The sequence below is a fragment of the Elaeis guineensis genome, chromosome 1 (genome assembly GCF_000442705.2).
Source record: "Elaeis guineensis isolate ETL-2024a chromosome 1, EG11, whole genome shotgun sequence".
Classification (NCBI taxonomy): Eukaryota; Viridiplantae; Streptophyta; class Magnoliopsida; order Arecales; family Arecaceae; genus Elaeis; species Elaeis guineensis.
Window position 1 is genome coordinate 116,782,647 of NC_025993.2, and position 26,270 is coordinate 116,808,916.

The window sequence follows — 26,270 nt, forward strand, 5'->3', positions numbered from 1 at the left end:
AAATCTTCACTCCAAGCAGGATCTTTCTGTGACCATTCTTCTACTTCTTCCAATTTTTTTCTTTAAATTCTTTATTTTTAATTATTTATGGAAAAATTCATCCTTAATGCCGCTTCTATGAAAAAGGCATATCTTATAGTTATATTTTCATTTTTGTCCACCATACCATTAGGCGGATGGTTTTGCCTATCCACGACCATCAGGTGTTTGTAGATTTGCTTGGGATAAGTGATGGTTCGACGGCAAGGATAAAATTCAAAAAGGTGAAATGTTTAAGGAAACAGCGTGTCAAGAGTGAACTCACCGGTTGCCAATCGAAAGGCAATGTAAACCCCGTGTAGAAGGTCTGTTTCTCCGCAAGCCGCCCAGTTTGGTTCTATTTCGAGGGTAGCAAAATGCTTCTGACCTCAAGAGTCCTTTCCTCCCTCTCCCCAAAGCTCACGCCTTTCCTCTTCCTCAAATCCCGCCCTTTCCTACTGTCTCCCTCCGCCCTCTCTCCACCACCGCCACCCCTTACCCACTCTACTACGAGCTCATCCGCCACCGCCCCGTTCGCCCCCCTCCCCGCCATCACCCCCAGCCCGCCGCTGGTGGCGACCAACCGACCGCCGCCGCCGCCGCCGACGACGACGATGATGAGAAGCTCATGGACCGCTCCAAGCGGCGGTACTACCGGAAGCGGCGGCAGCGGATGCTCGGCGGGTCCGACACCGACGATGACGACGGCCGCCGGTCCCAAGGTGACGACTTTGTCGAGCTGAAGCCGGAGGTCGTCGACTTCCCGAGGCTTCATGCCCGGGAGGAGGAGCTCTACTTCTATGACACCTTTGCCTACCCCTGGGAGAAGGAGAAGCACTACCGGATGGTTTACCAGCTGGAGAAGAAGTACTTCCCCGAACATTCCCTCGATAAGGCGTTTGTCGACCCAGGAACGGAGCCGGTGCAGGTAGCGGCGGACGGGGAGAGGAAGAAGGGGAGGAAGTCGAAGAAGAAGAAGAAGGACGAGGTTGAGGAGAGGGACGAGAAGGGTTTGGTGTTCTTTGACGAGGAGGTGAAGGATAGGCCTGCTTCTGCCTCTTCGGTTGCTGAGCCGACTGCCCGGGATGTGACAGAGAGGAAGGTGGAAGAGTTCTTCAAGTGTTTGAAGAAAGTCCCCAACGCCAGAGGGCAGAAACCTGTTGCAAAAGAGGTGGTGGAAGATGGAGGAGAGCCATATCTGGTGAGTAGGAAGACGGAGCTTCCTCCGAGGTGGGATGGACCATCTGGTATGGTCGTGCTGGTGGACAAACCTAAAGGTTGGTTGCATATTTCGGCTTGCTAATTTTCTTTGCCTTATTGTTAGATGATACACGTAGCAATTGGAATTCATCTGGAATGTACAGGAGTGATGAATGTTTCATTGGATTTGCTTGTAACCTGAATGCTGAAAGGGGTTGACTATATGTATGGGACATCTTGTCATCTTCCATATTGAGGTTCTGTTGATCAGTTGGGTGGAGAGATGGAGAATTGTATGGCATAGTGGTGTATCTTAGTGCACTAAGTCTTTCAAAAACCTGCATCACTCCTACGATGTGCCAAATGCTTATTGCGGAAGAGTGTTTCAGCCTTAAAATTAAATGTTATATTTAAAAAAGTTGACCATGAAGACTTAGAAAAATAGACAATATACATTTATTTTAACCAAACATACCTATGAAATATATCCAAAGTAGGATAGGGATAAGTTGAATTACTCAAATGTATTATTCTTTGTATGAGGAAGGATACCGTGAACATTTGCTTTCTATAAGTACTTGGTTATAATGTTTAACTTTTACACAAGGTTTATGAAAATAGATGTTTTAATCTATTGTCTTTTAAATTGTTAAGTTGTTATTCCATAATCATTTGAGAAAGTCAATGAAGGAGATCTATTCTATGTTTCACTAAAGAATTTAAGGCTTTAGAAAGACACACACATACTGTATTACCTTTTCTTTTTTATATATAAGATGCATTTTCTTTTTTCTTTCACTTTTTCTAATAAATTTTAAGAAGATAAGTAGTTAATGGAAGCAATTAAGGATGCCTCGGAGTAAAATAAGAAGGAAAAGCTGAGAGAGCTGAGAAAAGAAAGATAACTGAAGAACAGCATGATCCCTGTAGAGCTCAGTAGCATAAGCTCCCTGAGATGCCTCCTCCAACAGTTGGCATCAGGACCAAGATTTTCAAATTGAATGTACACAGTCCATGCCTTAGGATGGAGTAACCATTGTGTAATAGAAAACTTATAACGCAACAAATTGCGGGTGTGAAAAAGCAAGGATTTCCAGACATCCTGTCTGTGGTCAGTGTTGTTTTACATTCAGTCTGAAACTAAATATTCTTGGCATTGGACAAAAAGAAAAAGGTATGTGAGAGCTGTTTATTGGAGTAATTACTATGACTAAGAATATGCTCTACAAGAATGATGCAGGACCAGATAGGAAAGGCCTGCAATAATTGTTAGAGGAATCTAGTAGATGCTAGAAACCCTAACTAAAAGTTTTATGGCAATCCAAAATGTTTCAGCTTCTGCCTAAAACAGAATTTCGGGGAATAGTGAAACAATTTGAAAAATTCAGTAATGGAATTGGATTTTTTTAATGGAGGACAGAATTGAGAGATTAACTATATGAGTTGATCACATTTGCAATAAAGAATAATAACAGAGAAAAAGAAGGTGACAACTGGAAGTCCAGACTCGCTGTTTGATGGACCCATAGTTGTCACGGGTGGTTGCCTAGTGTGCCAGGATGCCCACAATCTCCTAGGCGAGGCTTGTTTGATCTGGTTTATGCCCTGGCACTTGCCAGCTAAATAGGCCCGGTGTAAGCATTGTGCGCTCACCAAATTCGCCCAAATCAGCTTGGTGCTTTCCCAGTTCAGCCCAAATAAATTGGTTGAGTCAAACCAAATCTGGTTGGCTCTAGATCGGTAGCTGGGGTCAGCCAGAATGGAATAGAGAAAAGGCATTCGAGCTAAAAGGGTGTTGTGTACTTGTATTCTTGAAGTTTAAATCAAATAATATCTAACCAATACACTACATTTTAAGTAGAATTCATGCGTTAATTGTTATTAATGGATCTTTGGTCATGTGATATAGATAGTTTATTTAAAACAGTGCGAATTTTAATCCTTGATGGAAATATGTGGAGGTATAAATAATTTTGTAAATCTTGTACAACGTTTGTCACCTTGGCGGTTGCCTAATCACCTAGGATACAAGAGGGTCCATCACCTAGACTTGCCTAGGCTATTTGATAATTATGAATGGTTGGCAGTGGCAGAATATTGTGAATGGCATCCTGATTTCAAATCTTCAAAGTAAAGTAAAGATAGGTAGCAGATCTATGATATAGAGAAGAAAATGATTAAGAGAAAGATGAGAAGAATAAGCAGCAAAAAAGAGAAAGAAAGGAGAGGCCCGAACCTTGGTCAAAAGGTCTCTCTCTATTTCTTCATAAAAAAAATTCCAGTATATAGACCTTTCAGCTGGCTCTTCAGGACTCTTTATAGACTTTTAATAGACTTGACCAATCTTCTAGAAAATTCCTAGTTTGAGTCATCTAGGATCCTACAAATATAGAAAGATAACCATCAGAATCTCACCAATTGTCCTCCTATTTAACTCTTGATAGAACTTCTAGAAGATAATGGTTACTTTGGTGTATACCACTTATGCTATAGTGACGTGAACTTTAACTGACCTCTTGTAATGAATCAAAATTAATATGGACTTAATCATCAACAAGTTTGAGGCTCTTGATGAAAATATTCTCGCGAATTGTTTCATGTTCATTCATTGCTTCAGAGATGAGACCTGAAGATGCCACCCAACCTTGCAGTCTCAGCCTTTTGTGGGTCTGAACAGCAATCTGGTTGCTTTTGGTGCTAATTTTGGAGCTGTTGCACCCTCCCTAAGGCCCTGGCAGCTGTCTTCAATGTTCAATGTAGCCTACAACAGTGGGTTTGGTTATAGTACACCATTTTGAACCTCAAAACCTAGAGCGTATTCCAAAAGTAATATATATGCATGCAACATTGAATCCTTGACATTATCTTGATCAAAATAATCTTGTACAATTGATTATTGACTCCTGGCTCCAACTTGGGCTCAAAGCATTCATATGTTTAGGATATAGCACTGGGTAGTTGAATGCATCTTCTTCTATTCATTGGATCATTAATCTATCTGAAGTTCCGCATTTGATGCTTTGATTATGTTTTACACTGTCTCTCATATATTGTAGTGCTAACATATGGTGGACATGGTTGTGGGGCTCACTAGAATCTTTGGCCTATGTCATGAGCTGGGTGTAGCCTCTTTTCTATGCAACTGCTAAAACTTTGCATCTTCAAGTTGCGTACTTGATTCATATATAATTACTTACCTTGGTTGCAATTATTCACCAACTCTGTCATTTCATGCATCCTTTGTTGGTATATATTTTGGTATATCTAATATTTATGTGGTTATTAAGATAGAAGCAATTTCATGGCATTGTATTCCTCGCTGGTCACATGTTTGAGAGGGATTTTTAAGCTGCATCAACTTTCTCGGACCTAATGAACCTAGATTCATCTCCACTCTGCTATTTACTTGCAAGCATCTTTTTTGGAAGACTTCAAATTAGTGAACTTGCATTTACCATGTTTTAAAGAATTTATTCTAATGTCACTTATTCATTGATCTAGGCAACTTGCAGTATATAAGCATCTGACCCTAGTTTGCTACCATCCTTTGGTCTGCATAGTATGCCATTTGACCTAGCCATTTAGGTATCTTGTAGATTTTCTGTAGAGAAACCGGTGGTGGAACTAAACAGATACAATCTGAGGTTTCATGGACTGACTTGAAATTTAAAACATCATTGTGTTCATTGTGATAGTTAACTTTTGTTACTTAAAGATGTAGCATTTATCATGGAGTTTTTACAGCATATCATGCACTAACTAAATATCCTGCCCTTTTATTGCCATCTATTGGGATGACTAACTCATTGTCCAGGACCTAGTTACATTATTTAAGGTTAACATGCTGTCTACCTGAATATTCTGTAACTTATCATGTCCTCCTGGTTAAATTTTTTTGTTTCGTATATTCATGACCATTGCTTTGTTCATAATACTTCATATTATTTAATTGAGAGCTGACAAATACATTACCAAAGGCAGGATGGACTTCATTTACTGTTTGTGGGAAGCTGCGGCGGTTAGTCAAAGTGCAAAAGGTGCTCTTTTGTTTTGGACCTGCATGATTGTAAATTGCTTGCGTATGAAATTCTCATGCTAAATATTTTATTCATAGGTTGGGCATGCTGGTACTCTTGACCCAATGGCAACTGGTTTGTTGATTGTTTGTGTTGGTAAAGCAACCAAATTAGTGGACAGGTACACTCTTTTGCCTTTTGATTTATACATTAATCTTGTTATTATCAGATTGGCTGCAAAAATCTTATAGAAATAATCTTTTGCTTTAGGATAATTAAGGATGTATTTTTAGGCATAGTATATGCTATCATCATACAAAACACATTTATTGATGCAGTATTCTTGACCAAACCTCCTGTGGAAAACACAATGTTATGATTTTCAAAATATTTTGTTTACTATTTTAAGTGACAAGTAAGACCGCTGCATTTGGAGAGTAACAAGTCTGTGTCAGGTCAAAGAAGATCAAGTTAAACTGACAAGGAAAAAGGAGAGAATGGAAGAAGGAAACATATCTGTCTGTCAAATCTCTGCACTCCTTTTTTCTTCTGTTTCTTTTTTTTTAAAAAAAAAACTTGGCTCCTTTTTAAAACCCTAAAGTACCTGCACTTAATTTAGTCCATTGATTTAACTTGACTAGTTAATTTAGTCCAATGATTTAACTCAATTAATCATGAATATTAAGTCAAACATTTTACAACAAAAAGCATTACATGACATTTCATGTCCCTAGTTCGTAGCCCTGTTTGTCCTTCAGGCCATAATAACTTTGATCAAATTGAGCATCTTTTGTTCACCTAACACATTCAAAAGATCATCTCATAACAACACTCAGTGTCACACAGAACTTTGCTAAAATGGACTTCCAAGTCTCAAACTACAGGTGAAAAACTTGGTGGTTGTAAGTGTAGCGACCAAGAAGTAAGAACTTATATTGACTTGCTAGAAAAATAACATTAGAATTACAAACCCTTGGACAGCCAAAACCAATTTTATGTTGCTTGAGACAAATAGAAATTTCTTGGTCTTTCAATTTCAAAACAACCTTCCTTTCATTGCATGGTCCTTTATGTATCATAGGGCTTGAGCAAAGTTTTGTTAGAAATGTAATCATGGTAACTTTGTAATTGAAGGTATATTGAACATAAAACTCAAATTTTGGTGGAATAATAAGGAATTTGAATGTTGGTAGAGTGCTGCTAACTTAAACCTTGAATGGCAATTCTTGGGAGCATAATCCAAAAGGGAAGTTAAGCTGCTTCCAGTTAAGCCTGAGTTTAGGAGTCCAATATTTTAGGGAAATTAGCTTTCAGGTGTACACAACTTCCAAGGACAAGCAATATCACATTTCCAAAATTTAGTAGAGAGCAACACATTAACTGTAAGCAACTTTATGTGATTCAGAAACTCTCAGGATATGATAGAAAGCAACCCATGTTTGTTCTTCCATTGACATTGAACTCAATGAAACTGTCCTCTTCGTCAATCAATCCTTGCTCCAAGAAAAATGGCTTCTGTCTCATTAGTTGCTAGGCCATGATGATGTAGTGTTATCTCCCAAGATCTTGTAGAAGCAACACTTGCTTCTTCTTCCATTAGTTTACCAAATTGGATGACATAGATCTCAGGAAGCGGTGGGTCCTCCTTCATAACCGGCCCCACCTCTATCCCCACGAAAGAAGAGATTGCTCTTAGACTAGTGTTAACTTATTTACATCAATGTTATAATTTGAGATAACCAAATTGTGCAGACATTCTAGTTCCATGCAATGAAATTATATTATGGGATTGGATGAAAGAGAATAACTGCAGGAGTAGAAATTTAAATAAAATCTGATATCCTATTAATATAATTATAATCATAACCATTAGCATTTCTCCATCTATCAGGTGTTGGTTTGTGCTAAGAATTTCTAGTATTCTTCTATATGATTTTCAGAATCATCTCGAATCGGACGTTTAGGGTATGCCGAACCAGACCAGCGGAGAACTGGGACGGTTTCGGCTTGGAAAGTGTCACACACCGACGTCGAGGGAGAAAGAGAGGGAAAGAGAGCAAGAGAGAGAAAGGAGGGGAGGAAAATGTCGGACGCCGTCGCTGTCGGAGGGCGGCGTTGGCCCGACGAGGCCGTCGGAGGGCCATGGAGGCGTTCGTGCTCGGTGTCGCCTGATAGGGATTTTAACCTCAAAAGAGAGAGAGAGAGGGGACGGATGCTACCGGACGGTGGTGACGGTGGTGGAGAGGAATCTGTGGCACCGCTGAGTGGCCACCGTGGTCCTCAGGCGGTGAAAAACGTCCGGATAGAGCCGCGGCCATGGAACAGGGGTAACCGCTCCTGTTTCTCACGTCTTATTTTTTAAAAACCATGATGAATAGTAAAGCCTAAAAATCATGATGAATAGTAAAGCCGGCAAATCCATTGTCGGTTTTACATTTCAATTTTTTTAAAAAAAGTCGAAAAATAGTGAAGCCGACAATGGGTTTGCCAACTTTACTATTTTAATATTTTTTTTAAAAAAAGTACAAAAACAATAAAGCCGGCAAGCCCATTACCGGCTTCACTGTTGTTGGACTTTTTAAAAAAGCCCATGAAACAGGGGCGATCGCCCCTATTTCACGGTCGTGGAGTCGCAGGTGGTGTTTACACCACCCGATAGCCAGCCGAAGCCCTCCGGTGGCCTCTTTGCCGGACACCTCTCGATCCTTTTCTTTCCCTCCCCCCTCTCTCTCTTCTCTCTCCCGTGGACGACGCAGAGCCATGGTGGCCGCTGCGGCCCTTTGAGGGCCCACGTAGCCCTCCGATGGCCACCAACGGCATCTCCATCGCCTCAACCTGCTTTCCTCCCCTCCTCTTCTTTCTCTTCCTCTCTTTCTCTCTTTTCCTCACTGGTTTGTCCCTTCCTCCTTTGTTGGTTCTTCGGTCTGGTCCGATATGGGGCTGTACCGATTTGTGCCGTCAGCTGATCGGAATAATGTGCGGTACCAATTTTGAAAATCTTGTTCTTCTATCTATGTGGGGTCGGTCTTTGCCAATAATTCCTATTAAGGACCATTCACATATTATTCAGGCTTCTACATATCCTTTCTCATAACCTCCATCTATGTGACCCTAGGTACTTCTCATTTCTCTACATACTTAAACACAAATCAAATTGCCCCTTCTTGCTGGAGTTCTCTTAGATCTTAGTTGTGTATGCCTATACAATCTTAATATTTTTCTTCATCATTTGGTCCTTAATTTGTGCAACTTATATAGATTTTCTAGTGCAACCATTCTTAATTCTAAATTTTCTAGTTTTACCACACATTCATTTCAACATTCTCATTTTTTACTACATTTAGCTTGTCATCTTAGACTCTCTCTATTGCCAAACTTCTATTTATACAACATTGTGAATCTATGCATTAATTTTGATGCATTGATATAACTTTGTAACTTCAAGACTTTTGAGATAAGGATTAAAGTCCTAGTGTTGGTACCTCTCTCGGTTTGCTACTAGGTCAGTACAATATTGGGATGTAGGATGGATTGAGACAGACTAGATGAACATTAACAACAAGAATAAAGAAAAAAATCGTGCCCCAGTATGCAAGTCCATCCCAAATGTTAGGACTCGACTGTCCTGGCCAATACCCTTCAGGATGGTTGGGATGTCCCAGTTCATGAGCAAACCACCATGCCAGGGGGCATCCCAGATGCCATTCTCTTGTTGAAACGGTGTGGTACTAGTGGGACGCGCCGGGCACAATGAGATGTGAATCCTTGCTTACAACTTTGAAAATTAATTTTAATTTTTTATTTTCGTCTTGTAACAACTATTCCTTGGGAGTAGTTGGTCCAGCGCAAAGGAAATAATAAGAATTGTTAGGATGAACAAATGTCTAGGATATGAATATAATTACTGTATTTGTTTCGAAATTGGTAGCATTGACAAGACAGCTCAACTGGCATTAGCTTTGTAATACCGAGCTGTTTTATGGATTTTGGGGCCAGGTGAGGGCATTAGGATGCACCCTTGTTTTATAGAGTTTTCTTCATTAAGATCCATAGAACTTATCATAATGAGGCACTAATGCATCATTTACATTGCATGTAGCTGATACATAACATGAATGAATCCAGATATGTATGCATAGACATGAATAGACACTTCTTTCTTTTTGGTGCATAAAAGTGAGAATTGTTGTAAATTTTAAAAAGAACAATGAACCAGTCTACAGATTTCACAAAGATATGTTGGACTAATTTGCTAGTGTCGAAATGAAAACCTTTGTCATATGTGAGTTGCTAAAAATTCTACTTATGGTTGTGTCTGCAGATATCAAGGCATGATCAAGGGTTATAGTGGTGTTTTCAGGCTGGGTGAGGCTACTTCAACTTGGGATGCTGATTCACCGGTCTGTTTGCTGGCTTTCATTTTAATTTATATGAAGTTTTCATTTGCAAAGAGACTTGCTTACTGAATATGTTCAATTAATGCTAAGAGAAATTTAATTGTGAAGTCTTTCTGCTTGACCTTACATGATGTGACATAACATTGGCAACCATGTTATCAAATCATTGACAATTGCAAATTTGGTTCTCATATTCATATATTGCATATAACTTTTTTATAGCTATGTTCTTCTAGTGACAACAAACAATGAAGTTCATCTGGAATAGTATGGGGTTATTCAAATTCAAATTGCAATTAGTTTTTCTTTATTTTTAGGTTAGTGGTTGTTGGAATGAGATGCAACACCCCTGGCTTTCCTTAGGTCCTTCCTGATATTTTACAAGTTCCATCTTTCGTATCGATTAAAAGTTAAAATTTGAAAACTTTGATTTTGATATTATATTTAAAAATTGCAGTAGATTTTCTTGCTACGTTAGGGATATCAAAGTAAATGGGAAGTTCAGCATAAGATCATTTGAAGGATCACTTCTTACGTGATTAAAATAATTTATTTTTACTGGAAGCCGAATCACCATCATTTAGTTTCTGCTAGCAACTCTGGGAGCTGCATCCATTATTTTGGCAATATGACTAGGCTTCCAATGTTTTGGTTTCTTCCTAAATAGAGGCAAGAAAGTGCAAGGCCACAATACTGGAATTATTAGGGCATGTATATGGTTGCCTCTTAAGATGGAGGTTCATTGGACGATTCTAAAATATCTGTGTCATAAGGGTAAAGGTAGTTATTTATCTTGATTAATTCTATAACAATGGCTTCATTTGCTTGGTGTTGATTCTTATATGGATGAGGTAACTCATAATGGGAAATCATGATAAGGTGAAAAAGGTTTTGACTTTTGAAGATCTTTTCAAGTATTTTGTTTAAAATTATAATGTTGCATGTAGTGGAGAACAGTTTTCTGAGAAAACTTTTGCAGACATCAATTTGGTACATTCAACCAATATGCTCTGATCCTTGATCTCTATGAAAGGGAAATAAATAAGTATATATAGTTATAGACTTCATTTTGGAAACTTGAACTTCTTGTCAGTTTAGATAACATTATCATTATGCAATAAAACAAGGATCAGAGGAATTAGAGGCCCGCTTTTTGATGTGCACATTTATGTTATTTACTAAATGACCAGCTGGATCTTGAGCATGAAACAAGCTAGACTATCAATTTGGATGATTGTTCTTAAAAAGTGGACAATTGAGCTTTCTTTATCATTCTGTTTGGAAAATGGCTTCTCGATTATCAATATGCCTTGTACGCCAAAAAATATTGGCGTGCATTATAATTTTATCAGATCTATACAAGTTCTTTACCTGGAGCTTTTGATATTTTTGGTCCATGCCAGTTTTTCACTTTGACCAAGATGGGCAAGTGTTTGCTTCTAAAATAAAAATGTCATGGTGTGGTGGTGGACTCCTGAAATACTTACCTGGATGGGGTTAATGGGTGATCAAGAAGGCCCATGGCCTAGGCTAGCAGTCTCTGTCGCACTCCGGGGGGAGCGCTGGTCTACCATCTCCCCAAGTGGGAGAGTGGATGTTATATTGGTGGTTGACACCCGAAGCTCGTTGATTAAAGTATCAAGACATATTGTACCATATTGTATAATATGTATAAATAATCAAGCTCACTGTTATGAGTTATGACAGAACCTGAACAAATCTCATACCATTTGGTAATTTATTAGCATTACAATAGCTGGATTTTGTCATGGAATATCAATGACTACGCTATGTTGTGTTTAATAAAACTTGCTCAATACCTAAAATGAGACAAGATTAGATGCTTGTTATTTTCTGAGAATGACATAAAATCATTCTCGCACCCTTGAACACTCTTGATCCTGAAAAAACATGTTAATTGTATTCAACTTCTTATTAGTTATGAACTGAGTTGTGGTCTTCAATGGTGTCTATGTACACCTGTCCTTAAGATTAAAGTAAATGCTCTTTGTTTTTTCATCTCCATTTATGAATCCACTAAGTAATAGACATTGCATTTGTTTTATTTATACAAATACCAAAACACAGACATCATCACAAGTAAGAGTAAATATGACTTATCCTAAATGTTTTATTTTATAATAGGAATGGAGTTGAATGACATTAAAAGTGCCTGTAATAGGAACACTTGGCAAATGAGGCTTCTTCAAGCTGAACCCAAATAGTTAGGAACTTAGGACACAACATGATAGTTATTGGTTGGTAGGGAAGGAGTGCTGGGGCGTAGCTGTATCTGACTAAAGGGAGAGTGGAAGGAGGATAAACTAGGGTACAGGAAAAGAAAGACGGATTGGACAGGATTGGATCACAAGAACAGATGGTTGTGATTGACATGGGGGGCGGGGGGGAATGCTATTGACAACAAACTAGGGTTACAGGTTCTCATGAAAATAATGTGCATTAATGAAGTATCCCTTAATTCTTTTTCCATCAGGGGCAAAAATGGCAAACCCAAGGAGCTCAACATGTGCTTTAGTGTATATATAATATATAATTGGAGGCTGATTAGTTTTTTTGCGCCCAAATTATGAATTTATGATATTCATATGTAGAATGAATGCCCATGAGTTTGTTGCGTAGCTTTTATACATGGTTAGTCCTTGGTCAAAACTAAACTTTTCTTGTTGATGCTATTACATGGATATTATAAGGTTAAAATTAAAACTGATTTTTGAATTGATTGTAATTGTTGATTAGCTTACTTAAATGTTATGTTCATTTGATTGCTATGGTGAGCATAAAATTTGTATATCTTGTCTTTTTAGAAGCCTTGTTTTTGAACGTGACTACCCTGAATTGTCGTATGATGTTATACCTTTTTGAAACAGTGCCAGCATGAGTTTACATGCATATACATGGGGTATCAAGTTGTTGGTCATAGGTTGTCTGCTTGAAGGAGCATGGCCTAGGGATAGGGAATAATTGATCATCTCATGTGGCTACCGTTTGTCCAGAACGATAAGTTGGAGCAGTCGAGAGGATAGCCATCTATTACCCATTGTTACATGCTTGATGTCATGTCAACTCAGTACCAGTTAATGATGAGAAAATAGTATACTATTTTGTGCATCCTTTGGAATGATACTATAATTATGGGAGGCAATTTCCTTTTCTGTTTGAGAAAACAGACAAAGTCTTAGAAATATGACAGGGCAACAAAACTATCACTGGGCATCATCAAAATCAGGAAGAAGCTACAAAGCTATTGGTTGAGAGAAGAGACACAAGGCTGATTTTTGTGGATGCACAAACTAACAGTAGCCATGTCAGCATGTACAGGTTACGTACCTTTTTTGGTTTGCCAATGAATCTGCAGCTTGTTTCACCTTTATCAGACAAGTTGTCAGAGAAAGGATTGATGTAACATTGAATTTTGATCATGTATTATTCCAGGATGCGTATCTTATCACTTCTTTTGGTATAGCATGTTCCTTATTTAATGACTTACAACAACACTATCAAATGATATATTGATTTTTGTGAATGTAAGTCTTTCTCAGTCCTCCTGTATTGGATGTAAGTGCCAAACGCAAGGAGCTGTGGCTTGTTATAACTGTATATATGGTAGAATGACAAAATAATTGATAACATATTCAGTTAAATTTAAAAAGATTGAAGTTGATGGAGATATTTTTTTTAGAATATTTAAAACTTCCAAGTAGTATGTGGTTGCAATCAAACTGACAATTTTAGTATGTATTGGAATATTGGGCAACAAAGAATTTGCAAATAATTCAGATAAGCATTAACAAAGATTAGAATGTTTAAGTGCATCTGCTCATAGTCGGAATTGGGGGCATGTGCAATGAAGGAAGCTTAGTAGTTGGCCTGATAATTTGTGGAATCTCAGAGTAAGGAAGGGAGAGAGTTATTTGTGATTGGCAGCAAGGATTTGTGACAGCTTACTAGTTTATAATTTAGCAATATTAGGTCATGAGTGGTTTTGAAGGAATTTCAATGCCATCCCAAGGTATATGAGACAAGGCTTTGTGTTTATTCTGCTGTTTTCCCTTGTTGTTCTACTCTGGTTTTTCGTGTTTGCAATCCATTAATCAGGTCTTGAAATCCTGCTTTTACTTTTGATGATTTGGCAAGTTTTCTGCTATCCTAATAAATTATTATATTAGTCTTCGTAATCATCATTTTTTTTTCTTTTTTTGAGTTTTGATGGAACAGCTGTCTTTGTTATCACTTATACATGACACTTACTATTTTACCGACCAGGTCATCCAAAGAGAACCATGGGAACACATCAAAGATGAGGATATAAAAAAGACTGCTGCATCTTTCTTGGGAGAGATATGGCAAGTTCCTCCTATGTTTTCTGCCATTAAGGTTACTGATCTTGCTAACTCTCAATCACATCTATTCATTTCCACATAGAGTGTCATTTATTCTCTTGATAATGCTGGAACTGCAAACTGGTAAAGCTTTGGAAGCTTGGATTTCTGCTTGATGCTACGTTTGGTTTGCTCGAACAAGTGCTGGAATGGAATTAGAATTTTGACCTTGGCCAGCTGGCCTTGTTCTGACATTTGGTATGACAATAAGCAATGGAATCATATTTCATGTAGAATCACCATTCCTTCAAATGAAGGAATGATGATTCCACTCATAAATGGGAAGAATGGTTAGTCCCATGAGAATATGAAACTATGAATAACAATATTTTTGGTAAGGAGTTAATTACTAACATTTATGGTGTAAAATAATAAGTAATGTTTTTTATGATATATAATAAGAATAAATAATTTATTGTATATAAATCAATTATTGATGATTATGGTATAAGATGAAATTAAACAATTGACAACTATTCCATCTAAAATAATATTTTAGTAAAAAATATAAACTAACATGAGTTGGAATATTATTGTCAATTGTTAGTCAAAAGTTTAATATGTATTATATACTAGCAAGTGAGCATTTTGCATTGCACATTAAAGGATAATAAAAATGAGGATGCAAATATAAAATAATATTAATTAATTAAATAATAATAAATAATATTAAACATAAAATAAAATTTATTAGATAAATAATTAAAAAAATAATCAATATAGTATATTAAAAATATAAAGTAAAATTTAGAAAAACAAAGTTATAATGCCTCATCAAAATACCAAGAATGGAAAAGCATAATAGCAAAGTATGTTAATTAAAGTTTAAAAATATGAGCAAAAATAGGAAAAAGTATAACAAAAATATAAATAAATAAAATAAAATATTAAATTTATAATATCAAATATAAATAAAATATTAGAAAATAAAATAAAGTAATTAATGTAACTAAAAAAGAAGATAAGGATTATAGTAAAATTAAAAGTTCTCACAATCAATCAAAATATTGTAAAAGTAAAAAAGAAAATGTAAATAAATATAAAAATATAAATTAGGAAAATAATGGGCCATGCTAATATTTTAATGGCCATTACATAAAGGTTTGCCAAATAGATAATATAATCCAATGGACAATTGAAGGTCTCCAAAAAATTATGGTGATTGTTATAATAAGATTTGGTTCTATTTCTGAGTCAATGATATGTTAGAAAATTGATATAGAACTTATCCAGCCTAATATAAAACTAGTTAAATTAGGTATAAACTGAATTGGTATTTCTTTTCCGCGCACTCCTTCATTTCCACCAGACAATCGAATAGGAACCATGGTTTTGGATTCTCTACCCTCTGTTCCCATTCCATTGTGATTCCCATTTCAATACTTCTTTGTACCTATGAACATGTGAATTTGTAAGATAGAATGACCTAAACATTGCCAAGTAGAGAATAATTTTGGCAAACTAGTAGATTTATAGTACATCAACTGAGTAGATTTATAATACATCAACTGCACCAAGTAACTGAGTGAAGTTCTCATACAGTTGGTAAGATATGCTTTGCCAATAAATTCAACAAGCTGTAGGTTGATGTTGCTATCTCAGGGTCCACTTCTAGTTCTGTACATAGAACTGGCAGGCCTGTGATGAAAGTGATTTAGTGTCCACTGGAGATCAAATGTTTATTTCTGAAAAATGGTTTTCTCACATCAATTGATTTATTGCATTTGAAGCTTTTAAAAAATCATAAGAACCATGATATTTGAACCTAAATACATTAGCTAGTAAGCTTTCAAAGCCTGGTCATCAAGAAAAAAAAAATCTAAGGTCTCTTTTCCAAAAATAATTATTTTGTTTTAGTTCCTGATGGAGTTTCTTGGTTGATTGCAGGTAGGTGGTGAAAAGATGTATGACAAAGCAAGGAGAGGGGAGATGATTGAGCTGTCACCAAGACGCATATCAATATATCAGTTTGATATTGAACGCAGCCTAGATGACAGGTGATTGTTTCATTGACTAGTAAAAAAATATTATGCTCAGCAATTTTTGATTCTTCTTTTGCTACTTCTTCTGCTATATCCCAACATGAGCTAGATCTTATCTTGATTTTTCAAATTTTTTTATTAGTATTTACCTTGCACCAAGATGCAACTTGTCTGCTAATATCCGCTTATATTATAAAAGGAGGTATACTTTTATTGGTCTACGCTGGTGACCAGTTAGGTTGGTTTGTGAATTAAAAGGGGAACATGTTATAAAATGTCAGCTTTAAATGATCATGCTTTGTATTATAAAGCTAGCACTTTCTATATGTATGAAGGCTTGTTGGCTGGGGTCAGAATTGAAGAAAAGTGAAGAATATTGGCTCAGGCTCTGGAAAATATCTTAAAAGATGTTGAACACTCTATATGGTGATTGTGATTTACCCAAATTGGTAGCTTGGAAAAGCAAATGCTGCCCCATATTTAGCCAAAATCAAGCCTGCCAGAGAGAATAACAAAAAGATGGAGATCAGAGACTGCCTTGCTTGAGTAGGCACGGCCACTGACACTTGAGTGGGGCGTCATGGACTTGCAAGTGATTTGGTGATGGATAGCCAAGACATATGAATGTCTTTAATGCAGCATTTGGCCCATTTGAGGAGCAATTGATGTCTTCAGAGGAAGGGACTCCTGAATTTTCATGTCTGTAAGATCATTTTCGATGCTAATTATCTAGGTGAAGGTTATGGGTGGTTTTTAAGAGCTGCTGTTTGAGGAAGACTCTTCAAGGTGGGAGGATTTAATGCAGAGCTTCTTGTGATCAGCAATGAAGCTTTGATTTACTTTAGCTAGACTAATATAGAGGCTTTTGATTTTCATTAAAAATTATTTAGAATTTTGACTAACAGTATTAACACTGATCATGTTAGGGCATGTAAATATGAAGCAAATAGTAACTATACCAGAAGCGACCTTTGAGACATACCATATGCTTAGCCTGTAATGGTTTAATTGATATAATAGCTAGGATGGCTACGCAGATGGACATTTTAGAATACTAAGGGATTATATTTTCATGTATATAATTAACTCTTTAGGTGTTTTATTTGAACTGCTTTGATGGATCGAGTTTAGCATAGTGCTCACTGTTGTGCTCCTTGTTGCCCCTCCTTCCAAACTGGGACACACTCAACAAGATTTAAATAAAAATTTAAAACAAAGATCATCTATATTTTCTTAATTTTAAAGTAATTCTATGGTGAAACATTCTCACCCCTGCATGCTTGAAGTTACATTTCGTAAGTACGAGGAACCTTCAGAATTCAGAATGCTGCGTATATCCACATTCTCTGCAAAATAATAGGGGCATAAGCATTATCATTGCCATGAAGAATTACTTCTATAAATGCCTAAGTTTGGCTGAAAATCTTAAACCTTTGATAGGGAAATAAATGTATCTGTTGGTAGGCATTTGCATCACTAGCATGCAAGTAAATATGCTGGATATTTAGCTTGTACCTAACATTGAATGCTTGTTTCGTTCAATAATCGGGAATTGTAATTATGACTATAGTGAAGAGGTAATATTATTTTATATCTTTTTTGTCATCCTTGACATTTTGGTTGTAAATTTCAAGATTGAGTGATGATTGTGCTGGCTGATCATGACAATTATTTATTGAGGGCTTTAAACAATTTATTGTTTAATCTGAATCCAGTAAGTGGACAGGCTTCTTTTCTTGGTCAGTGTTTGCTAGCTTCCAATCTCGAAAACCAAATATGTTATTTATTGCATGTAAATTTTAACAGTGATAAAGAAGATATGCAGCAATGTTGTTACTTTCCTATTGGCATCTTGTTCTTTCTCACATCGATCACATTTCAAATGCCCTCATCAACTTTGGAGTTTGGACGATTTGAGTGATTACAGCTTAACTTATTTAAGGTTCTAAAGGCTGTGTTGTTGTAAGCGAAGACTGTTCGGAAGAGGAACTGGCGATTCAAGGAACTAAAAAAATATGTGTTAAGAGTAAAGCCAATCAATATAATGGTAGGATGAATAAATCGGATTTTTTAAATTTATAGGAGTTTTGATCGACTTAGTATCTTCATGATATATTCATAGAGTCTGATCTTTTAAGCCACTTAAGAGTGATATAATAGTGCTTATGCTTTTCATGATATGGATATAAAACATGTAGGTTCTAATGAACTGGCCCTTGAGTGCTCTTCATCTATCATTACAAATAAGTAGAGAGGGGAAAAACCTAGCACTGCTAGTGCTATAGACTTGAGAAACATGTGCGTGCATCATTAGTAGGCAATTTTTTCCTGTATATGTCTATTAACAAGAACGAGTTGTATATGATATCTATATTCCTTTTTGATAGGTAGACCATAAACTTGATCCTAAGATCCAAGGGGTAATATACGATTGTCAAAAAGCTGAAGCGATCAAATATTATCAACATCTTGCTTTACATTTCCAAACATGATTCAGGCACATCTTTGGTAGGGGATGGGTTGGGGCAAATGTGGTTAAAGTATACTACTTTATCATATCATCTTTTAGAGTGTAAGCTGTTGGTGGTGTTTTCTTCCCAACTCTTGTACACATTAACATAGCTGGCTCAGTGTCATTATCATGTTTTATTTATATTCTGCAGGCAAAATTTGATATTCCGAGTCACTTGCTCAAAAGGGACATATATTCGTTCCCTTTGTGCTGATTTTGGGAAAGCTCTTGGCAGGTATCTTTTTTCTCGCCCCCTATAGTGAATTACATAAAAATATCCTGAATTAGTTCTTTCAGTTTGTTCGTATATTTATAGCATTAGATTGTGGATCTATTGAGACAAAAACAGAAAAAGAAGGATGCTGTGCCATTTTTACTATTTTTATTTTGTCTACAATTTTTTTCTACATCTTGAGCATTTTTAGTTTTCTGTGCTCTTTAATGCCTACTGTTGAAGATTTTTTTCAGCCAGTTTAAAAAAATTGTGCAAGTTGTGCAGGTGGGATAATTAAACTGTTGTTCTATGTAATTGGATGTAACTTGCATTTAAGCTTGGACATTTGTTGTGACAACCATTAGTGACCACCTCCACAAAGAAAGCCTTTCCATAGTTCTGACACACAGTTGCTTTCCTGCCTTCTCTCTCTTCACATCACTCCCTATCTTATATATCTCTTCATCATTTCCTTTCTAACTTTTTTATCATATATATGAGTTGTTTATGTGTCTCTGCCTTTCTTCAATAGTTTCCCCTTTGATCTGCTGTCATGTTCTTTACTGCAGGATATGAAGCATATGTAGATTGTTTTTTCCAGTAATAGAACCAGGGGAACAATGTTGTATGAGATCCTGAGTCACCGACTCTTTTGGCTTACCATTGTTCTTCACTGATCTTATCGGTGGAATAGGTGCAAGTCTGACCTGGATGCTTATTTTCACCCTTTTTTTTGGCATGAGACCAAGCTTTGTTTTGTATTAGCTTTTCTAAAGTTCAAATACTTCTCACATTAAGCCAAATAAGGCTGCCATGGAGAGACAGGTGTAAATTCTGCCTGGGTTATGATCATGTTGCCATGAAGGTTCGACAAGTCCAAGTTTATGGCTTTGGAGATGATGACAGATGGAAATGTAAAAGGAATAGATCATTTTCATTCTCATCTGTGGGATCTGTATGGGCTTCATGATAGATGCAAGGTCCACCGTACCATATCAGTACTAAACTTTTATGCAGCCTCATACCATATCGACCAGCATTTATTGAACCGTTCTGAATCGAATAGTTCAGGGCGTTCTAAGCCGTACTGGCCGTAAATCGGGACAGATCGGCTGGCCAAATTAGAATATCGGGCGAGGGAGAGGGAAAGAGAGCAAGAGAGAGAGGAGGGGAGAGAAAGAGGGGATGATGTCTTCGGAGGGCAGGCGGCGATCCACTAAGGCTGTCGGAGGGCTGTCGAGGCCTCCATAGCTCATTGTCGTCCGATAGAGCGTTTAATCGAGAGAGATAGAGAGAGGGAGAGGGACGGTACCACAAAGAGGTACAATCGACGAAGAGGCCGTTGGAGGATGTTGGATGGCCGTCATGGCCACGAGGTGACGGAAATTGCATGGGAGGAGTTGCGGCTGCGGAATAGGGGTGACCGCCCTTGTCTTTCGCATTTTTTTAAAAGACGACAATGAATAGACTTCATTAGTTTTTTAAAAAAATTCAGTGAAACAGAGGCGATCGTCCTTGCTTCTCACTGTCCGGCGGCCAGTCGACGGCCTCTTTGCCGGCTTCTTTCCTTCTTTTCCTTCTCTTCCCCCTCTCTTTATCTCTCTTTCTTGACTGAGATTTGGCGGAGGAAGCGGAGGCCTTGGCGTCCCTTCAAGCACTCCTACGGCCGCCTGTGTCCACCACTGGCGTCTCCTCCAACCATCCTCTCCCTCCCTCCCCCCTTCCCCCTTCTCCCTCCCCCTTCCCTCTTTCTCTCATCACCTCCTCTGCGGTTTCCTTCTTCTCTTCTGTATCAGTTGGTACTAGTCCGGTCTGATGTGGACCCATACCAATTTGTACTGCAGTTGGCTAGCACAGGTCTTGGTTTCGATTCCATAGATCTTGATATCGACACTCAATACGTCTTGTTGTCTCATACCATACCATATACAAATACTGTAACAAAATGGTACTAGTACGGAGTCTAGTACTGAGATAGCAAATTTTGATAGATAGCTTGGCATTAAAAAAATTCTCGCTTTCACACATAGAAGGCTGCTGCAGGGAAGAGGTTTGGTGCTGCTTGTGTTATGATCATGTTTGCTATAAAGGCTTTACTAATGATATTTCCCTTTTCTTTCAATTCATGTAGTCTTTGGGATGATCCTTAATTGCATATATTCAACTGCTCCATGTTTGTGCACTAATTAGTGGGTGTTGTTAGCAACCCTATGCATGATCTTCAATTGCGCTAGCTCAGAAACGTGCAGCTAAATTGCTTTTCATGCTGTAGGAACATCAATTACTTATGTTGAGGTGGCTGGAAAGGACTATAATCTAATATACAAAGATCATTAATAGTTTTAATATTTTTTCTTTTATTTATTTAACTAGTTTTTTTTTTGGGTTTCTATTTTCTACATTGATACATATGCTACCTTGTGCTATCATTCCCGAATATGCAATTATTAATGACTTGGTTTTGCCAGATATCCCCTTGATATATAATGACTTCTAATTTCTTGCTATCTGCTAGGATTGAACTAAAAAAATAAAAATTCGAATCTACAAATTACACTTCAATTTTTTTCCTCTTTCGTATATAAGTTCTTATTTTATTTGAATCTATAGGAGCTAATATCTTTAACGATATGCATCACTATCAGTAAGAGATAGGTTTTCTAGTGAAAAGGTATATATACTTAGATGTAGAGGTCCAGTGAGTTGGAGTAGTTCTAATTGCTTATTATATGATTGCAGTTGTGCTCATTTGACTGCCCTACGAAGAGATTTGATTGGTAAGAATTCATCAACATTTTTTTTTTTTGTGCTAGAGCCACTAACCTGATACATAGTCCTGATAATTGATGCAGGATTCTTTTTATTACTTTATGTTTGGTAAATAATGCATGCAAAGTTTAGTATTTTATGTTCTTTCCTATTGTGACTTCTAAATGATATAAGTATTAGTATCATACTGGATGCATATCATGTCTCCATGCCAACACTTGTATGCAATAAAATAAAATGGTACAAAGCTATATTTGAAGATACATAATAGGAAAGCTGCGATGCGCTGTTTTATTCATTATTTTTTATTTCTTGTGATTGAACATATGTACTTTATGCTATGTAATATTCTGGTTTGAACGTGTAACTCAATTCAACTCAACTAAGCCTTAATCCCAAACTAGTTGGGGTCAGCTACATGAATCCTTTTAGCCATGCATTCTAAAAGATGTAGCAATATAAGGTCCTTGCTACTTCATCCCATTTGAACATAGAACATATTTTTAACTGGTAAATAGAAATCTAGTATTAGAAATCATTCTAGATATTTCTATCATTTTTACATGCGATTGATTTCTAGTAGTTTTTTTCATGCAAACAACCATTGCAGAACATTATTTATAACAACAATAAAATGGATGGATCATTCAAAATGGCTTCGAGTTTAGACAAGAGACTTGAACGACTATGCAAAATTCTTACTGCCTCCCAAAGGCCTCTTGCCAATCTTCGAAGAATTGTGTTGTAGGGTAGGTAAGAAACCTTATTCACTTTTTTGGAGAACCTATTCCTATTCTTTTGAAAGGTTTGTGAGAAGACCGGGTAGCATGCCAATGAAAATACCGAAATAAAAAAGGCCCTTAACAAGTGCAGAGTTCCAGCTAACAGCTATACGAGGGCATGTTAGATATGAGAAATACTCATATACCCCAAGTAATGCAAGATTTGTAATAGTACAACTCCATTTCCTCATGAATCTGGCTAAGTATATGTTTTTTTCCATTTTAATGAGTTACTTCAACTTAGAGCAAGAAATATGTTATTGAACTTATTTTTTTAAATAATACCAAGAATAATAAAGAATCACTACCTGAATTTCTCGCCTTGGATGTTAGAATCATGAATTTGCATTTTGTTGCATCATATTTGTAAATTGGGCATTTAAACCAAGCACAAATTAGTATGACAAAGAAAAATAAAAACCATTGTGGAGTTGTAGACTGTTGCTATCAGGAAGATCAATTGGAGTGATTGGGCATAGGTTTAAATGAAAAATTGTTGAAGAGGTACACATCGGTATCAGTGATTTGATCAAGGATTCAAGTCCAGCGGGATGTTCCGTGGGACATCGGGATGGGGTACCATCCCATGTGTCGGGACAAGGCGTCTTGCTAACATCCCAGCATCCCAATCGGAACATCTTGGGACATCCTCCATCCAAGTGTCGGGATGGGATGGGACGCAGCACGTCCCGTTCCATGGAAAAACTGGGACAGCTCTGTCCCATGGGATTTAAAACTTTGGATTTGATTGGTATGTGTATATGGTATAGAGATATGCTTGCCTGTACTTTGCCAATAAACTGCCAATTTGATACAGAGCATTATGAACCATAATCTGTTTTTTGCTTCTTCTATGTTGTACCATTCTTAGCTTGGTATAATACATAAAATTTATGTGTCTATTATTTTTGTACTAGAATAACTATTCCTTTAACTTCCTGATGCCTCCGCAACACCTGAGGTAGATTTTGCAGAGTTTGTTGCTGGGGGACTCTGATTTAGTTACTTGCTATGTTTTCAATGGTCTGGTTTTATAATTATGCATTTACTAGTTTGAGAGTTACGTAACTCTTCACAATTAAGATTTTCATGAGACTTTTCTACCACCCAAATCTCACTGACATAGCTTAAGCTAATCATTCTCCAGATTATGCCTTTTCTTTTTACCTGCTAGAAGAGTGAGAGTGAATCTTTCTGATAATATATCATTGTCAAACAACTATAATTTAACATGTCCTGTGTAGATTCAGATCATATTGTGATTCTAGCCCTCCAGTAGATTAGGACAGTTTTTACCCTCCTCTTTCTTTGTGAGTTTTAGGTACTTATGTCACCCACTGTTATCTAACAATAATAGAGGCGATATATTTCTCATCTTATATTATGTCATAGGAGCTTTATTTAGAACTTAGATGTAATGATATTTGCAGAAAATGAAGGTTTTATTTTTAAATTGTGACCATTCTAAACATTTTTGGGAACAAAAAAAAGTGATATGCACTAAGCACTATATCATCTGGTGGCATGGACTTAACTAAAGTTTGTCACATCTAAAGATTTAGGATCAGAAATCATGCTGGTCTTCTTAATATTTGTGATGACTCGAGCTTTTATTAGGATTAAACTATTTGACCATTATTGGTATAACATCTTTGACTTCCATTGGCAATGCTAAACTCTTTTTGGCAATAAGAAAACACTATGTATTACGTTCTATGTTCATCTAAGATTTTCTAAGATGTGAACTTCAAGTTGAAAATGAAGTTGGCCTTCTTAATTTTCATGACACTGGAATTTTATTCAGCTCAAAATTATTGGTAGATGCCTTGTTTCCATAACATTCACTCGTCCTTCTTTTAGATAGCTATTTTTTTTATGCTATAAACTCATAAATTCTATCAGATTTTTAATTGCTTCGTGTAAACTATGGAAACCAGAGAGTTTTTTTTTCCCCCTAGGCTCTCATTGCTACATTTTCCATCAAAACTTAACCTTAGCTCGAATGCATTTATCAATTATAGTTGGTCCCAACCTTTTATGTTTTCTTGAATACAACTGCCAAAAGAGTGGTCCTTTATTTTATAGCATCATGCATGCATGCATGTTCTTCCTTAGTGCATTTGCATCTTATTGTGAAAGCTCAGCTTCTGTTATCCTGCACTTGCATCTGAGTCAGGAAATTATGGACATGCTCAAGCACAAGCATGCTTTAGGTATAAATATTATTACTCTTTGCATGCCTGTTTTCATGGAACTGCATATGATTGTCTTTCCTTCATATTAGGAGGGACATTATCCAGTTATGTTCCCGGTGATCCGAGGTCCTGGCAGGGGCGAACTGAGGACAATCCTAACCCTAGGCATTCTTCTGCACAAAGTTGCTGCCCCAGGATTTGAATCTGCTTCGTTGCACCAGTCAGCCCAAGCCTTTCACCATTGCACCAAGCAATGACCCCTTGTTTTTTCCTCCACATTCTAACTGGAATTTCCTTTTGCACCCATCCATTTGCAATATCCATTCTGACATCCTGTGGATGTCCTGTCGGGAATTGAATGCTTGGAAGAAACTATGGTAATATTGTGGTTTGCTGTCCTTAGAGCTGAAAACATGCCTATCCCTCCTACTTTAAGAATTAGCATTATTGATCCTTGCAGCTTAACATGTTTATAGAGTCATGGTTTTTTGGTGATAAATTTTATCCCCAAATACATTTCTATCATTTCGTTCCTAGATTCAGCTTGACAGATATGATGTAGTGTTATGTGCTGTGAAAACCATTTCCTCCATTGCATCTTGTGATACACCATGGCATGGCATGGGAACTCTACACTGCCATTTTCACTTGTCATGCATTTTCACAGGGGAATATTCAGTTGATGATGCATGGAATTTTCAAGAATTGCAAGAACAGATTACAAAGGAATATCTCTAAGTGCTGCACAATCTGCTTCTTCCTAAGTTTCTCCAGTAAGAATTTAAATCCTGGATTTTCCAGTCTCATTACTAATTATGTTTAAATTCTTGCTTTCCTTTGTATCAAAAATTAATTTGGTAAGCTCTTTTCTTTTCTGTCTAGGTTTCTTTAAGCTGCTGAGAGAAAGATTTCAATATCCAGTCAATTATTAGTGAGTTAATTGCAAGTCTCCTACAATAGCTTTCAACTGTTGGCTGCATTTATTGGAACCTTTAAATTGTCATTTTATGGTTGCCTTGCTAGGAAAGGAGATAAAGAATTAATGCCTTGAAGCAGTTATAGTTTGGACACCATTACTGGAAAGCTAGGAGATATCCACTTAAAATAGCAAATTTTTTGATCCAATAATGGTGAGAGATTCCAGGTTCTTTAGGGATGGGCAAGGCATATCACAGTTGCTACAAGATTATGCTTCAATTTTTCGTGAATGTGTAAATTATTGACATCTAATGGGTTGCCATATTGCATTTGTTGTTATGCATATCTTCTTCTGTTTATTCTATTAGCAATAATGTATTTTAATTCACTGACTTGTCCTCCTAATACCATATCTTAAATGGGCTGAGAACCATGCCATTAGTTCATCGCAGCCAACATGCTGCAGCACTTTGTCACATGGCCTCTGCCTCAAAAACCATGTATGTTAAAGGATGTGTTCGGGAATCTAAAATGAAGAGTGAAGAGAACTGATGAATGTCCATAGAATGCACATTCTATTACATTTTGCTAACATGACATTCTGGTTTTGCTTGGTAGTTCCTCTTCAGCTATCTACAACATCTGACTCTTTGTTGACATCAATCATTTTAGGAATGCACATGGGGCACAGAAGCAACAGATACAATTGTGAAGCTCTGAAAACACCAGTTCCAGATTTTCAGTTTTGTGATGAACTATTTTTCACTTGGCAGCCAAAGTTCATGATGCTCTGAATTAATATTTTGAATCTTAAAATTTATCTTTGTTAAAAGGAAAAATCCTAAAAGTTTGGCATATTTAGCTTAA

The 26,270-nt window shown here is 36.9% G+C and overlaps 1 protein-coding gene and 1 pseudogene across 1 annotated transcript; both read left to right on the top strand.

The window, feature by feature from the left end:
* Positions 1-25,995, top strand: LOC105038771 (uncharacterized). Its single transcript, XM_010914660.4, is given in 11 exon segments — positions 1-465; positions 468-1,295; positions 5,200-5,255; positions 5,333-5,415; positions 9,556-9,634; positions 13,916-14,026; positions 15,919-16,028; positions 18,677-18,760; positions 21,479-21,516; positions 25,153-25,258; positions 25,368-25,995. Coding segments are annotated over 10 exon segments (1,530 nt in total). The 5' UTR covers positions 1-395; the 3' UTR covers positions 25,224-25,258; positions 25,368-25,995.
* LOC114913957 (U1 spliceosomal RNA) lies at positions 11,111-11,247 on the top strand (annotated as a pseudogene).
* Positions 25,996-26,270: the final 275 nt, after the last annotated feature.